Source organism: Onychomys torridus, chromosome 7 (genome assembly GCF_903995425.1).
Source record: "Onychomys torridus chromosome 7, mOncTor1.1, whole genome shotgun sequence".
NCBI lineage: Eukaryota > Metazoa > Chordata > Mammalia > Rodentia > Cricetidae > Onychomys > Onychomys torridus.
In genome coordinates, this window is record NC_050449.1 from 63,916,280 (window position 1) to 63,933,906 (window position 17,627).

The 17,627-nt window shown below is 45.3% G+C and overlaps 1 protein-coding gene across 1 annotated transcript in view; it reads left to right on the forward strand.

The window, feature by feature from the left end:
- Myo1e (myosin IE) overlaps positions 1–17,627 on the forward strand; it is a 207,364-nt gene that overhangs the window by 124,348 nt on the left and 65,389 nt on the right. Inside the window, exons 9-14 of the mRNA XM_036193544.1 lie at positions 884–1,016; positions 9,021–9,217; positions 13,341–13,421; positions 14,406–14,492; positions 16,305–16,391; positions 17,005–17,172. Of these exons, the coding sequence (XP_036049437.1) occupies positions 884–1,016; positions 9,021–9,217; positions 13,341–13,421; positions 14,406–14,492; positions 16,305–16,391; positions 17,005–17,172 (753 nt within the window). The remainder of the gene's footprint in view (positions 1–883; positions 1,017–9,020; positions 9,218–13,340; positions 13,422–14,405; positions 14,493–16,304; positions 16,392–17,004; positions 17,173–17,627) is intronic.

Consider the following 17,627-nt stretch of genomic DNA (forward strand, 5'->3'; position numbering starts at 1 on the left):
GTGGTTGGAAATGGGATAGTAGTGTCCTTGGAGAGAGCTGGCAGCCAGAATACACATGGGACAAGGCAGACCTAGAAACTCTTGCCTAGATTCCTGGCCCCTGAGTGTCTCCCTTCTTGGAGATCCTCTAGGGTCTAGGGTGGTCCTAGGTTGCGTGTGTGTGTGTGTGTGTGTGTGTGTGTGTGTGTGTGTGTGTGTATTGGGTGGTTCCAAGACAAGGTTTCTCTATATAACAGTCCTGGCTATCCTGGAACTCACTCTAGCCTAGAGAGTATATTGTATCTAAAAACAGACTTTCCCTTCCAGCAGGACTTCTAATAGCACATGAAGGCTAGGGAGATGGTAGCTTGGTCAGCAAATTACTTGTCAAATTGCTTGTAACAAATTCCTTGAGGCCCTGAGTTTGATTCCCAGAACCCATGAGGCGGAGGAGGAGGAAAAGGAGGAAGAGGAAGGGGGGGCAACTGTAGCAGCCACAGGACTTGGCAGCATACACTGTAATCCCAGCTCTGAGGAGGCCGAACCAGGAGGATTCCTGAATCTTGTTGATCACCTAGTCTCGCCAAATCAGTGAGCTCCAGGTTTAATGAGGTATCATGTCTCAAACAAATAAACATGGAAATCAAAGGATGAAGACACACCTAACATCAACCTCTGACTTCCACATACACCTGCTCCTGCACACACACAAGCACATACACACACTTTGTACACACACAGGAGAAGATGAATGAGTCCGCAGGTCACTGATCACATTGTTTGATGGAGATTTCCCATCATCGTTGCAGACTAAGCGACACATTAAGTCACTTTGTGCCTTGCTTGTCCCCTGCTTACACAGCCAGCAGCCAGCCTGTCTGGCTAACTTCTCTCTCTCTTCCAGCACGCCATGAATGTGATTGGCATCTTCTCAGAGGAGCAGACGCTGGTGTTGCAGATTGTGGCTGGCATTCTCCACTTGGGAAACATCAGCTTCAAAGAAGTGGGTAACTATGCGGCGGTGGAGAGCGAAGAATGTAAGTAGCTCTGCCCGGGCTGTGGAGTGAGGGGAGCGAGGGGTTCCCTCCAATCACACGTGACCTACCCCTTTGCCTCGCCTAGACTGCTAGTGAGGTGCATTGGCAAGAAGTGAGAAGTCGGCAGGCAGTGGTGGCGCACACCTTTAATCCCAGCACTCGGGAGGCAGAGCCAGGCGGATCTCTGTGGGTTCGAGGCCAGCCTGGTCTACAGAGCAAGATCCAAGACAGGCACCAAAGCTACACAGAGAAACCCAGTCTCAAAAAAACCAAAAAAACAAAAGAAAAAAGAAATGAGAAGTCAGTAGGGCGATGGTGGTGCACACCTTTAATCCCAGCACTTGGGAGGCAGAGGCAGGTGGATCTCTGTGAGTTCAAGGCCAGCCTGGTCTACAGAGTGAGTTCCAGGACAGCCAGAGGTATACACAGAGACTTGGAAACTCTGTCTTGGGGGGAAAAAAAAAGAAAAAGAAAAGAAAGAAGTCATATGTCCTAAAGAACAAAATGGCCTCAGGAGAGACAAGATCTCTTTCATGCACCTCCCCTCCCCTTCCCTCCCCTCCCCTCCCTTCCCCACCCCTCTCCTGTTTTGTCTTATCTCTCCCTCTCCCTGTCCCGCCCCTTTTCCCTCTTCCTTTCCTTCCCCTTTCCTCCTTTCCTATGTGGTTTCCTCTCCCCTACTCTTCCCTCCCACACCTCTGTCCTACACCATAGATGACTTGAAAATTATTTCTATTCATTACTAACCTTGGAGAGACCTGGCAGAATAACCTTGAACTAAACCTGGAATAATAGTAAACATCTTGATTATTATTATTTTTTAGCTTGTGGGTACACACAGGGGCCATGGCATGTATGTGGAGGTCAGAGGACAATTCCGGGAATCGGTTCTCTCCCTCTACCATGTGTGTCCTGGCAATGGAAATCAGGTCATCAGAACCCACTGAGCCACCACGCTGGCTCCTCGTCTAGTTTCAAAGATGAAGTCACACTTGAAGGATGACTGGAGGACTGGCTCAGTGACTCAGACGAGTCAGTCGGTGGAAACCTTTGCTGGGCCTGGCCTTTATGACGAATAGGTACCTGAATGTCCTGACAGGCAAGTGACAGAATACATGATGTGGAGTGCTCGTGGGTTTACAATGTGTCCTGTGGAGCTGAGTTAGATTAGATTTCTGGACACAGAGAAATCAGCCTTTCCATCGGGTTGACGTTTCTGGTGACCAACATCTGTCTTAGCCATATCCTTGAGACCCGAATGGTCGTTTTTATTCTTCCAGAGGAAACTAGGGTCCTTCCTACAGGAAGTTCCACTGGTCCCCTATGCCTGTGATCTACCGCAAACCTTATGGCATGTGACCCCAGCCTCTCAGTCATCAGCAGTACACTCCAGGCCATTCTCAGAACTCACACCCGCTCGAGCCACCCAGGAAGGCATTTCTTCCCTTGTCAGGGTTCTTTGGGGATAATTTTAGATGCTTGGTAATAAATAGTACCCCACTCATTGCTGACAATGCAGTGGGGAGATTTCCATTCCAAATAAGGATCTCTTTTTATGTTTTCGTTTTCTTTTCTCATAAAAGAGGGAAGTTCTGCTAACGTCTGCTGTCGATGTCTATCTTTATCTGATAAAGACAAAATATTTTTAACAAGGAGGGTCCAGAAAACAGTAAAAATGCAGAGTGTGCATGAAACTTAGGAATATGACCTAATCATAGCGGTAACTCTGCCTGTAGATTCCCTGGACTTCACCCGTGACATGTAACTAATGCACCCATGGGTTCAAAAGGGTCACTGATACCTAGCCACATCGTTTTAGCAGTTCTGGTATGGCAGTGGTGTCTGTGAAAAGAGCCTGGGATTCTCTGGCCCCCTGAGAAGTAAAACCCTCACTGCCTCCTTGTACTTGAGTATCAATTCAAGACCCTGACCCAGCAAGCGTGTCCCTGGGCCCTCCAAGCAACAAGGAATTCACTGTTCAGTGATGACATCCGGAGTTAGCAGCCTTCCCTGCCACACGTGGTAGGCTTGTGAAACTGGTAACTGCTTGTGAAATTCCCTGAGGGATGGTGGAACAGTGGAGGCCAGAGAGGGCTAAGCTATGAGCCAAGTTGGTTTAACAGAGAAGCACACAGCCCTAACCATCATTCCTTCTTTTGGTTCTGGGTTCTTGGTTGTGTAGTAATAATATGGTTAACTGGGTACCTGTTTATGCCTTTGCCAACCTCTGCCTCCCCTCCCTGGTGGTCACTGGGGTTCCCAGAGGTGGCAGTTGCAAAGTGACCGTATATACATTCTTTCTGCTATTTTTGGACTGGGTGTGATCTTCCCTCGCTGTGTTCCACAGTTGTTTTTCCAGGTAGCATTGTATCTGGGAGGTTATTCTCTATCCATTTCTTTTGTATAGCTGCATAGCATCCTGTTGCTTGGCTATACCCTGAGTTATTTAATCACTATCTGTTGCTAAGCATTAAGATGGTGTCTGGGACGGGTAGCTCAATTGGTAGCTGACATTCATAAAGCCTTGGGTTTGGTCCCCAGGACCACATAAGCAGGGCATGGTGGTGCATCCCTGTGATTCTGGCACTCAGGAGGTAGAAGTCAGGTGAATAACTCTGGTTTATCCCATCTTTCTTATGTCTGAGTATATGTCCAAGCTCAATAAAAGCTACCTGTGCTTTTCATAATTAGAGAGCAGCTTTTCCTAGTGAAGGGGAGGGCTAAAATCCTTTTCAAACTGGCATACTAAAGCAAACTAGCCACTTAAATTGGACCTTGGACTGATGGGGGCATAGAATTTCCTTTCTGTTCCTGAGAAGCCAATCAAGCCTTAACTAAGACACTTGTGTGCTTTTCTGTATCAAGATAGTAAAACTGTGTACTTTGGGTCAAGTATTACCTGAATGTGGTTAAATATTAAATTGGGGGGGGGGGGCTGGAGAGATGGCTCAGAGGTTAAGAGCACTGCTTGCTCTTCCAAAGGTCCTGAGTTCAATTCCCAGCAACCACATGATGGCTCACAACCATCTGTAATGAGATCTGGCCCCCTCTTCTGGCCTGCAGGGATACGTGCAGACAGAACACTGTATACATAATAAATAAATAAATCTTAAAAAAAAAAAAAAAGAACTTTGTTGAAGAAAAAAAAATACTACTTTAAAACCACAGAGGGGTTCAAGTACATGTGACGCTTTGCCCTCCCCACCCATTGATAAATGGGTTAGGAACCTTCACCAAAGCCTAATAAACTATATTTACTTTATCTTGGCCTTCCTCTTATAGCCCAGGCTGCCTCGAACTTGGTATGTAGCCAAGGATGACATTGAACTTCTGATCTTCATGTGTCTACTTCCCAAGTGGCAAGGTTACAGGTGTGCACCACTGTTACAGAAAAACTAGGCATTCTCAGTGAGAACTCACTCCACACACTTAGAGATGATGAGACACTCTTAAGTGCCTGGTCAACTGAGGCTAACAGCCAAGTAACAGTCACCCTTGAACAGAAGATTTTACTGAATTTTATATATATATATATATATATATATATATATATACTGAATTCTATATAAGCTTCTACAGTCTACGAACACTGTCATCCTTACATCTCTTTCTGGAGCAGCCCAAGTTCCACTTCAAACAATTTAAATAGAGACAGAAAACTGCAAGTCTGGCCACTTGGGCAGATAGGAGATTTACACAGCAGACGTATAGCATGTTGCCAGAATTATTTCAAGTACACCCATGTTGCTCTTTTTCTAATGGTTGTTACCCAGGGTCATCTCGCCCACCTGGCAGAATTATGTTTTTTCCCATAAGGGAACAGGGGATTCAGTGTTAGACCAAGACTTAATGTTAACTGTCAGCCTGTGTTGCCCCTCTTGAATGGTATGTCTTTGGGGATGGGAATTGGGGTCTGTTGGCTGGTTGAAAGTCTCCTTTGTCGTGGGCATGGAGCCTAAAGGCTGCTCAGTGCTGGTGAGTAGACATTTATACCCTAGCATCCCAAGCACCCCTTGTCTCTGACAGGCTGCTCAGTAGGCTACTTACCTTTGGGGGATTTTAGAGGCAGTCCACCTTTAGCTATGCTCCATTTGTGTGACTTAATGTCCCCTGCGCAAAAATATTAGTAAATCCTGTATAACATCAGTTTTATTACTTTGAGTTTCCTCTACATCACACCTGGTTTATGTGATGCTGGGGTTAGAACCAGGGACTTTGGGGCGTGCCAAGGCGAGCTCTCTACTGACAGAGTTACATCCCCAAACCTGCCACTTCCTCAAACTGTATGAAGAAGGAATTTTATTTTGCTACATCCTTTTGACTTTTCTGTCTTCCTTGTAGTTCAGATTTAAGTAGGAAACTTAGGTTGAACCTTACCTTCCACATTAAATCTTCCTTCCTATACTTCACGGGTTGAAATATTCTCCTACCAGGTTCTTCCTGATTTCCAGGACTGAATAACTCCACTGGACTTACACCAACCTCTTCTGATTAATCCTTGTTTCTTGCCTCTCCTTCCCCAAGCCTCAGTGCTGAAGCTCTTCCCCAGCCTCGGCCCTACTCACATACCCTCATGGAAATTCACAGCCTGGAGGAAGTCAGGCTAAGCAAAACTATAATTTCAGCACTAGGCCAGCCACAGACGAAAATACGAGGCCATAAAACCTTGTGTTTGAAAAACATGACATGGATTTTGTCCAAACCAAGTGCCATACTTCCCCTCTAGCCTATTTAGCTCTCTCCCTAAGCTTGTGGCTCTGGCTCTTGGCCACACTCCGTGCCTTGTTTCTGAAGAGCCTGCCGCCCTTCAGATCCACCCTCTTCTGCTGGGGAGCTGCAAGATGCGGAAGGATAGCACATGTCCGGTCACTCCCTCCTGTCTGTTTTGTCTCATCTCAGCCTTGTTTGGTTTCCTTAGCTAAGGTCATAAAGATAACGGCCTAAACCATTTACCAGACAGCTCAATTCTTCCCCATTTTTGGCATGGTTACGGGCTTGGGAAGAATCCTGTGTTTACAAAACAGACACATTGAGCTGACTATTCACTGTATGAAGCTGTTCACCGTGCAGTTCCCATGAATGACAAGAAAAGTCCCAGTGAGTATGCTCTAATTCAATGGAACCTCAATAGGGAGACTTTTCAGTTTCTAATGGAATCTCAATAGAGAACCCAACATGGATTTGACTTTGAAGGCCTCCCATCTCAGCTTCATGAGTAACTGGAATTATGGGTGTGTGCTACCATGCTCAGCTACTATAATTGTATGTGCATCCGTGTAAGTGCACATGTGTATATGTAGGGGCCAGAGGTCTCCCTCAGGTGTTGTTCCTGTCCACCTTGTTTATTGAGACAGGGTGTCTTACCAGGACCTAGGACTCCCCATGTAGGCTAGGCTGGTTGGCCAGAGAACCCCAGACAACTACTTGTCTCTGGCTCTCCAGCTCTGGGATTACAAATATGTACCACCACACCTAGCTTTTCTATGTGGGTCCTGGGGATTGAACTCAGGTCCTCACACTTGCACAGCAAGAACTTTACCACCTCAGCTGTCTCCTCATCCCTTCTGTAAACTTGATAATAAGGCCTGTGGCATCTAGTGAGACCTCCTTGATGCTGGTGGGAAAGGCTTATTCCATCTCTGATACTTGGTGAATGTTTTCCTGGTACCTACAACTCTACATGTCCAGTTTGATTCATGATTGTCCTCTGTCTTTACTCAGTACAAAGGAAGAATTAGCTTATCATTGGGAAAAATCAATGCTTCAGAGGTAGATTTTTGATGAAAAATAAAATCAATGTGTCAGGGTCTTTATGAAAGAAATCTGGTCAGAAGACCTGTGAGATCCTCATATGGATGAGAAGTATGTTGTATTGTATTTTTTTTTCTTTTTTTTTCATGGACATGTTTATTGACTCACTCTCTTTAGAAGTTAATGCTAAGAAGCATCAGTCCATTCAGTCCCAACACCCTCCATGCTATCTATGGAGATCAGTCTTTATTGGGAAGCTGATGGTATTTTCTCACTGTTAAAAGGGTCCTTTAGGGATTTTGTTTTGTTGTTCTATATTGGGTTTTTTTGAGATGTAATCTCATTGTTTAGCCTAGGTCCTTGAACTTGCAATCCTCCTACCTCCACCATCATAAATGTTGGGATGATTGATATATGCCACAATGGTGAAACCATCCACAGGATCTCAACACATTCTTTATATCAGCAAAATTTTATACTGAGAGAGAGAATCCTATCCAAGTTCAGATTTTTCATTTGTATCTATTACACAAGTCATGTGGCAACATGTAAATGAGTAGAAATGGGTTAATTTAAGATATAAGAGCTAGTTAGAAACAAGCCTAAGCTTTTAGACAAGCTTTGATAATTAATAATAAGTCTCCATGTCATTTATTGGGGAGCTGGCGGTCCTGATGAAAAAAAAAAATCTGTCTACAGTCTATAAAGTTCATTGTTTATATTCGTAAATCTGAATACTCTTTCATACCCAAGAATGGTGTCATTTATCCAGATTTGAACATTCTGATCAGAAATAAAGAGAGTCCTATTGGTCCTGATAGCTTTTCCCTTAGCAAGTCTATTGTCTGAAACAACTTTCCACACCCATGGGAGCTTTTAGTTTTCTCTTTAGAGACCCCAAAATACCCCAGTACATGTTGTGAGGCATTACGAGTGCACTCTGATACCAAGAACATCAGCCCCCTCTGCACACATGCCATCTCCAGAGGACTCTCCCTGTGATGTGTCTCGTAAAAACCTGGGTGGGGAAATGACACAGTTGGTGAAATATGCAGGTATGAGAAACTGTTGTCAATCCCCAGAACCCATCCATAGAAGTCATACTTTGTGACGTGTCATCCCAGCACTGGAGAGACAATGACAAGGGTATCCCTGTGTGTTACTGGCCAACTGCATGGCCAAATCAATGAACTCCAAGTTCAGTTAAAGACTTTGTCTCAAAAAATAAGGTGGAGAGTGGCCAAGGAAGACATCTGTCATCGACCCTGGTCTCTACATGCGCTTGTGCACACCCACACAAACACAGGAATACATACACACAGGCCTTCTGACCCTAATGCCTCCTGCTCCCCCAATCCAGGACACCCTTCTCCAATGCATCAAAATCTATCCCAATCTTATAATCATAGCTTTCAGCAATAGCGGATACTTATCTACACAACACAGACCACAGCCCAGCCATGCCTCTGCCTCCCAGCTTGTTCCCCTTAGCATATACCATTTCCTTCTCCACACCTGTACAAATCCTACCCTGCCTAGTCCAGGTGAAGTCCCTTCCTTGATTGCTCCAGAAAGCGTTAATAGCTTCCTGTTCTAAATTCTTCCAGAATTGTATAGTCTGTTCGGATGTATTCTGCTTTCCAGGAGGGTTCTTCATTTAATAGAATTTCTAGATTGCCTTCAGGGTTTACTACTTATTTACTATCTTTTCCTCTTTATTTTCTGCTTTTTATAATCCCTCACAATGTAAGCGTTCGATCAATAGGGGATTGTTGGGCTTACTGGGTCCATGATAACAGATGTTACAAGTTCTCTGTAAATGAGGCCATGAAAACATTGCACCAGAGGAAGAAAACATTATTCAAAGCCAAAGAAATGTTTGTTGATTGAGTTCCTGTTGATGTCTTTGCCTTAAGCATGGAGAAATGCCCATTTTCAGTATCTCAGTGTGATCTCAGTGGCGAGGTGGGGAGGTGGGGCAGAGGAAGTAAGGACTGTCCTGCTTACTTTTTGGACCACTGATTTCAGTGATTGGAAGTCTCAGTAATCATAGGGATTGATTTACAGAATAAAACAACTGGGTAAAGCAAACAGAGATATGCACGGCATCCATGATAAGCCTTCACCAATAGAGTGGAATTTTAGAAGTTAACTTTGGTGCCCATTATCTGCTCACACACGCACAAGGGCTTCCATGTGCCTGGGAGATGATGGTTACATTTCTGAAAGACAATCATGTTTTATATTCTGCAGTTTTGGCTTTTCCTGCGTATCTGCTGGGTATAAACCAAGACCGGTTAAAAGAGAAGCTAACAAGTCGGCAGATGGATAGTAAGTGGGGAGGAAAATCGGAGTCCATCCACGTGACCCTCAATGTGGAGCAGGCCTGCTACACCAGGGACGCACTCGCCAAGGCCCTGCATGCGCGGGTCTTTGATTTCTTGGTAGATGTAAGTAAACATGGATGGATATGGGCAAAGCTTCAAGCTTTAGATATAAGGAACACAACGACTAAGAGTTTGTTCTCGTGTTTGCCTTAGTCCTTTGCATAATTACCATGTCCCTCTCTGTCCTTGGTATCCTCTCTCTCTGCTTCTGGTGAACCCTGAATCCAACTTCTAGATATGCACTGCAAGACAGAGTACCTAAAACCAACACAGTAGCTCGAGGTAGTCAGTAAAAGCCAAGACTGGAGTGGAGGGAGCCTGTGGTCCAGGACCATTTCTGAGTGTAAAGGCTTAGGAATGTTGTATCAGGTAATAATACAGTTAATTTGTGACCAGTAATTCCGTAATGTGGTAAGCACATGCCTTTCCTTGTGTTTCTGTGGGGACAGGTATTCAAGATGAGCTTAGCTGATGAGTTCTGACTCAATCAAGCACAGTTAAAGGTGCAATACTGATGGAGAGCAGTTCTCCAGGCTGGCCCCGGGGCTGGGGATGTGGTGTCAAGTGGAATCTTCATGTGCTGTTGGTTAGAGATCTCTGTTCATAGCTATGTGGACCTCTTCTTAGGGCAGCTCGCTGTCCTCACAATTGGCAGCTGATTTTCCCCAGAGTCAGTGATGTAAGACAGGGCGTGTGAGCAAAAGGCCCTAAGTTCTTTTTTTTTTTTTTTTAAAGATTTACTTATTTATTATGTATATAATGTTCTGCCTGCATATATGTCTGCATGGCCAGAAGAGGGAGCCAGATCTCATTACAGATGGTTGTGAGCCACCATGTGGGTGCTGAGACTTGAACTCAGGACCTCTGGAAGAACTGCCAGTGTTCTTAACCTCTGAGACATCTTCCCAGCCCCCTAAGTTCTTTTTATCTTGATCTTGGACTTAATTATCACTTCGACACATTCAGTCTCTTCTGAGCAAGCCACCAAGAGTAGTCCACATGGGATGGAAATTGAGCTGTACCTTTCAAAGGCGGAAATAGCAAGGGTTTTGGATATCTATTGAGAGAAGTTTTTTTGTTTGATTGTTTTTTGGGGTTTTTGTTTGTTTGTTTGTTTTTTGAGATGGTGTCTTGTTTGTTTGTTTGTTTGTGGTTTTTCATTTTGTTTTTCAAGACAGGGTTTCTCTGTGTAGTCCTAGCTGTCCTAGAACTCACTCCTTAGACCATGCTGGGTTTGAATTTCTAGAGATCTGCCTGCCTCTGCTGGGATTAAAGGTATGTGCCCAGCTCAAAATGTGTCTTATGTAGTCTAGGCTAGCCACAAACTCAGTATATAGCTGAGAATGGCCTTTAACTTTTGATCTTCCTGCCTCTACCTCCTGAATGTTGATATAGGAATATACCATCATTTATGGTACATTAAACAATACCTAGTTTACTCAGTGCTGGGGACCATGAACCCAGGCCTTCATGCATGCTAGGTAAGCACTCTACCAGCTTGACTTTAGATATACTTTTAAATTTACTCTGATACTTTTGGACACAGCATACAGCATAATCATGCACACATTTATATGTGAACGTATATATACTTTTTTGGTTTTTTTTTGGGGGGGGGCATTGTTGTTGTTTTTTAAGACAGGGTTTCTCTGTGTTGCCCTGGCTGTCCTGGAACTCACTCTGTGGATCAGGCTGGCCTCAAACTCACAGAGATCCACCTACCTCTGCCTCCCAAGTGCTCTGATTAAAAGCATGCACCACCACTACCTAGCTACTTATGTTTTTTTTAAAGCTTTATTTATTTATCATGTATACAGTATTCTGCCTGCATGTCAGAAGAGAGCATCAGATCCTATTACAGATGGTTGTGAGCCACCATGTGGGTGCTGGGAATTGAACTCAGGACCTCTGGAAGAGCTGCCAGTGCTCTTAACCTCTGAGCCATCTCTCCAGCCTTACTTATGATTTTAAAACTTATTTTTAGTTAAGTGTGTACGTGTGTGTGTGTGTGTGTGTGTGTGTGTGTGTGTGCACTCAAAAGTGTGCCGTAGCACACATGTGGCGACCAGGAGATAGCTTGCAGCAGTCGGTTCTTTCCTTTGACTCTGTGGGTCTCAGGGATTGAACTCAGGCCACCAGGCTTGTCAGCGAGCACATTTACCCACTGTGCCATCTTGCTGGCCCTGTCTCTAGCCAGCAGTGTAAATCTGGGTTAACCAATGATACCTTTAATGTTAGAATAAGATAGTCTATACTCTGTTCCAGAAACTACTTTAGTATTTCAGGGGGGAAAGGATATTATTTAATTTCTTCAACAACACCAAAGCTTAGGTATTGTGTTGGTTTTCTAGATAAATAGAACAAGGAACTGAGAGGTTAGGAACCTGGCTGGAGCTCTCCTAACTCCTGTATGGCTATTCTAGGGGTCCTAGATTCCTGGCTGTTCTGCTTTTTTATTTCTCTGTGTTCAAACAGGAAACCCAAGGCAGATCCTAGGCAGGAACAGCAACCATTGGGTCCCAGGAGTCTGTGCCCAAACCCAGCCGCACCACCCACAGAGCTCAGGCAGGGTGGGAGAGCTGGACAGGTCAGAGCCCTGCTCCCCATGCTGCTTGTGATTATTTGGGGGGTTCGGTTCTGTGGGAAGTTCAGGGTCAGGTGTTATCCAGACCCCTCATTTACTGAGAAGGGTGTCCAGGCAGCAATGTTGGCCGATGATCAAAGCAGAGGGGCAAGAGGATGGGGGGGGGGGGGCTAGGACCCCCAGCTTTGTGTCAGTTCAGGGTATGCAGCAATGCAGTGATTGCCATGTAATTGATATTAGTATGACCCGACATTAGCTAGGCTGTGCTGTCTGTCTGTCTGTATGCTGTGCTGTATGTCTTTACTCACTAACTCATAAGAGGCTGTCATTTTCTTTGCCCAGAAACACCCCATGTACACTGAAATACAGCATTCACCAACTCCAGGAATGATTGTTTTTATTTTTCTTTGTTATCTGCCTCCCCTCCCCCACCCACACACCATGATGCACCTGTCCTGTTGGTTTTGAGTCTCTTCTTTTGGATCATGTGACCTCTTCTCCCAGTGACCTAGAGCACAGACTCAGGCATTGTGTGGCTTCAGTTTAAATCTAAGCCTTGCTTCTTGTCCAGCATGATCCTGGGCATGTATCTGGAAAATGGGGGCATGATGGCCTGACGGCCACTGTGAGAACCATGATGAGCTGGTTGGGCATTCTCGATGAAACATCCAGTGAGAGACTCTACCTCAAAAGCTAAGGCGCAGGGGCTGAGCGGATAGCTCAGTGGGTAAGAGCATTGCTGTGAAAGCAAGAAGACCTGAGTTCAAATCCCCCACAACCTGCACAAAAGAACAGGCATGGCTGCTCATGCCTGTAACCCCAGTGTTGGAGAACAGAGACAGGCAAATCCCAGGAGCTCACTGACCAGCTATTGCAGCTGAAACATCAAGCTGCAGGCTCATGGAGAGACCTTCTCTGCAAAAACTAAAGTAGATAGCAATGGAAGAGGATACCTTGGTCACACACACTCACGTACATACTACACACATACGCCTACATATTTATATTATATTATATAAAAATATAATGGAGAGAACAGTTGAAGAAGACACCTGACACAGACGGCTGGCCTCCACACATATGTGTGTATACACACTTGAATGTGCATGCACATACACTAATAATAGTCGACATTATCTGTAGATTGTTTGCCGGCTGCATATGCTCCTGGGAACTAGGACAACTTTATCTTCGGCATCAGTGACTCGTTATGTCCTGTTAGGGTTAAGTAGCCGCTGAGTTGAGGACATCTGACTGGCAATTGCAGATTTTGCAAGAGTGCAGCTTCATTCAGGGTAGCATCTTACTTATATCACCCAAGATGATGGCTTCTTCGAGGTCTCCAGACTATGTCACTATACACACACACACACACACACACACACACACACACACACACACACTACAGTTGTTGTCTGAATCCTCCTGAGATCTTTTTAAAGCATAAACCCCATCTTCAAACTGACCTGTCTCCAGGAGTCAGTGTAGTTGCTGTATAGTGTGCCCTGTCTCCCCCCTCACCTCCCCACCTCCACCCCCGCTCCACCTAGTCTGTTCAATAAGGAGGAAAAGAGTTGTTTTGTGCCGTTTGTTTTCTCCTAGTCCATCAATAAAGCCATGGAGAAGGACCATGAGGAATACAACATTGGCGTCCTAGACATCTATGGCTTTGAAATATTTCAGGTAAGGAAGGCTGGGGAAATGGCTCGGTGGGTATGAGTACTACCATGCAGGCATGAGGACCTCAGTTCAGATTCCCAGCACTCAGGTAAAAATAGCCGCATCCACCTGCAATCCCGATGCTGACAGGGCTCAGTGGGGCTTGCTGGCCAGCAGCCCAGCTCTAGGTTTAGTAGGAGACTGTTGTAAGGGATTAAGGCAGGGAGCCGTCACTCCATATCCCTCTCTCAGCTCTGTATTCACAGTGAGGGCTCCTGCATACACACCCATGAGCACATAGACACACAAGAAGAATGAAGGAAAAGAGGGAGGTGGGGAAGCAAGAAAGAAAAAGAGAGGGGGAGCTAAAGAGATGGCTCAGTGGTTAGAAGCCCTTGCTGCTCTTCCAGAGGACCTGGATGCAGTTTCTTACACCCACATCAGTCAGCTCACAACCACTGTGACTCCAGCTCCAGAGGATCTGATGCCTTCTGCTGGGCCTCCTTGGGCATGCACACACACACACACACACACACACACACACACACACACACACACGTGATAAATGGGGAGAGAGGAAGGAAGGGAGAGAGGGAAGGAGGGAGGGAGGGAGGGAGGGAGGGAGAAAGGAAGGAAGGAAGGAAGGAAGGAAGGAAGGAAGGAAGGAAGGAAGGAAGGAAGGAAGGTTGGTTGGTTCTGGGTAAGGCCAGTTTGAATCATCAGAGCTCGGAGGGGGAAGGTGATGTTTCCTCTGAAAAGAATAATTCTAGGCAATGAAGAAGAAGCCAGCTCCATCTCATCTTTCCCTCTGTGAGTTCTTCATGTACCTTTACCAAATTAGTTTCTCCTAAATATAAACCGTGCTTCCTCCATTGACGCAGCCAGAGTTTCTGAGGTACCTCTTTCACACAGACATTTTAGTACACCACCAAGAAATGACTTTTAAATGATTTTGTGAAATGAGTGCAGGAAAAGACCTTCATTTTTGTTTGTTTTCTCTTCCCCCAGAAAAATGGCTTTGAACAGTTCTGCATCAATTTCGTTAATGAGAAATTACAGCAGATTTTTATTGAGCTGACGTTAAAGGCAGAACAGGTAAGTGGTCCCTTTCCTTCACCCTCCTCTCTGGTCTTCTTGCTTCAAAGATGTAGATCTCACTTTTGATGACTGATTTGGGCTGCTGTCCTGCATTAGGAAATGTACCTACTAAAGTCAACAGGAAAACCATATGCCTTTGCAGTATTTCAGTCTTTGAAATGCAAATACCATCTGCTGCCTGGTTTTCTCTGTCAGGAAGCTAAGCTAGGAGACTAGCCTGACAGTGGGCTGTTTCTGCTCATCTCTGTCCCACTGACCAAAGTGCAAAATGGGAACCCTTGCTCTGACCTCCGTTGTCTGGGAAACACACGATTTTCCCGTAAGGGTGGCACCCCCAGTCTTCCCTGTAAACTATACATATTTTTAACAACACTCACATTTGAATTCTTCCTTGAACTGTGTTGCTTACAGTCTGTTCTAAAGGTTCAGTGTAGACTCTACGAAATTCTTGGTGCCGTGTTGTTTTTGATTTCCAGAATCACTGTCATAAATCAAAACAGGGAGTTTGAGGTAGCAGAAATTTCTTCTACAGTCAGGTACCAAGAGTTTAAAATCCAGCCTTGCAGTCCCTCCAAAGGCTAGAGGGAGACTCCTGAAAATCCTAGGATTCTTTCTCTGCCACATCCTGGTGGCTCTTGGCCTCCTGTGCCTGTGGTGGTCTAACTCTGCTCTCTCTCTCCCCTGCCTTCCTGTGCTCCATGCCCTAGCCTCTCTCCTCTCTCATTAAGATGCAAGTCCAGAGTGATGTAATCATGAGATCCTTTATTAACTATTATCTACGAAGACCGTATCTCTAAACCTTGAATCCTGAGGTTCTGGGTGCGCATGCAGTCTGAGAAGGAGCTACACATATCACAAGCTGTTTAGGGACCATATATTGGAATGTTAGCTGTCGGCACTGAAGAATGGCAGCCACAGGAGAGGCTGGTAACAAGTAAGATGGAAGGAAGTGGTGGCTTGAACGGCGGCCGAGAGCTCCCATCTCAAACCACAGCAGAAGGCCCAGAGCACATTGGGAATGGCAGGAGTCTTTCCAAGCCTCAAAGCCCACCCCCAGTGACACACCTCCTCCAGCAAAGCCACACCTCCTAATTCTTCACAAACAGTCCCACCACCTGGGGACCAAGCATTCAAGTACATGAATCTCTGAGGGCCATTCTTTTTTTTTTTTTTTTAATTAAAATTTTTTTCATTTTACATACCAACCCCAGTTCCCCCTCCTTCCCCTTCCCCTTCTCCCGCCTCCTCACCTCCCTCCCACTCTACCCTCATCCACTCCTCAGAGTGGGTAAGGCCTCACATGGTAGTCAACAAAGTCTGGCATACCAAGTTAAAGGAGAGCCAAGTCCCTCCCCATTGTGTCAAGGCTGAGCAAGGTATGCCATCACAGGGAATGGGTTCCAAAAAGCCAGTTCATGCACCTGGGATAAGTCCTGGCCCTGCTGCCAGGGACCCCACAAACAGATCAAGCCACACAACTGTCACCCACATTCAGCGGGTCTAGTTCAGTCCCATTCTGAGGGCCATTCTTGTTCAAACTTCCACATGGATTCAGGAGGATCAGGAGTTCAAGGTCATCCTTGGATATATAATGAGTTCAAGACCAGCCTGGTACATCAAACAACAACAAACAAATAGTTGTATGCTATCAATTTTTATGACTTGGACAAAACATAAAAACCTTTAAGTTGTGAGATGTTCCTTTCCTTTCACTTCTTAGTGATGGGGGGAAGTTCTTAGTGTATGTAAAGGGGTGCAGATTCTCTCCTTCATGGTGGTTTATGCAAACTTCTAATTTCTGTCATCCAGGAAGAATACGTTCAGGAGGGAATAAGATGGACGCCCATTGAATACTTCAATAATAAAATTGTGTGTGACCTCATCGAGAGCAAAGTCGTAAGTACCGGCCTGTGGTCCCCTCCACTGGTCTACCCTTCAGTGAGGTGTGCCAGCTTCTTTTCAACTGACAAGGAAATCACTCTTACACAGAATGTTAACAGTGACGCTAATAATGTGCAAATGTGTAGCATGAAATAAAATAACAGGCTTTTATTGCCACAGTAAATAAGAATGGGTACAAAATCCCAAGTTGCAAACAAAATGCCAAGTTGCAAATGGAAGTTATTCCTGAATTCTAGACAATAGCTTGTGGTAGTATGACACAGCAAAGGAGGAGCCATAAAAAGGATGACACCTTCCAGCCCCACGGTGCACCCACATACCCAGGGACGTGTATGCACATACATACACACAAAAATAAATAAATAAATAAAAATGAAGCCGTCTAGGGAGCCAGCTATCTTCCTGGAAATGAGTTTCCTTCATCTTTAGATCTGAAGGCTAAAACCTCCTTTGGGAATGTTAAAGTGCGTCTTTCCTGGAAGGAATGGCTGATGACCAAGATGGCATCTGGGTCTTGGGAGCAGTCTCCTGGCTTAAGAAGGACCCCATAGGTGTTGTGTATTTGGAGGGGTCAGTGACCCAGGCCTTGCCTTCTTGGTCTCACCAGAACCCTCCTGGAATCATGAGCATCCTGGATGACGTGTGTGCCACCATGCATGCTGTGGGGGAGGGTGCCGACCAGACACTGCTGCAGAAGCTCCAGATGCAGATCGGGAGCCACGAGCACTTCAACAGCTGGAACCAAGGCTTCATCATTCACCACTATGCTGGGAAGGTAAGGCCCGAGACCACAATTCCACAGGCCAGAATCGATCCATTCTGAAGACTCCCCGTTTTGAGCCTTTGGGAGTGGGATTTGTTTTCCCAGGAACCAATAGAGATCCATGTTATTTATTCATCCAACAAATAGGACCTTGAAAGAATTTGAAGACTTAAAACATAGCACCGTCTCCGGGGCTGCTTATTTTTAAAGCATAAATCTCCCTGGTGTACATTGCAGCTGCTGAAACAATAGGTTTTTCTGTCTTGACAGTTGCAATCACAAACTTGTGTTCCTTTGCTTTCCCATGGGCACTGGGACTAACTTTAATGTTCTCTCTTACAAAGTGAGTAACTAGGTGCCTACAGGGTCCACAACCGTGCAGGGACCTAATAGAATTTGGGGTCATGGCTCTTGGATATTTCTTGGTCCTCTGGAAATGCACAGACATAATGTTTCCTCCCAGCTAG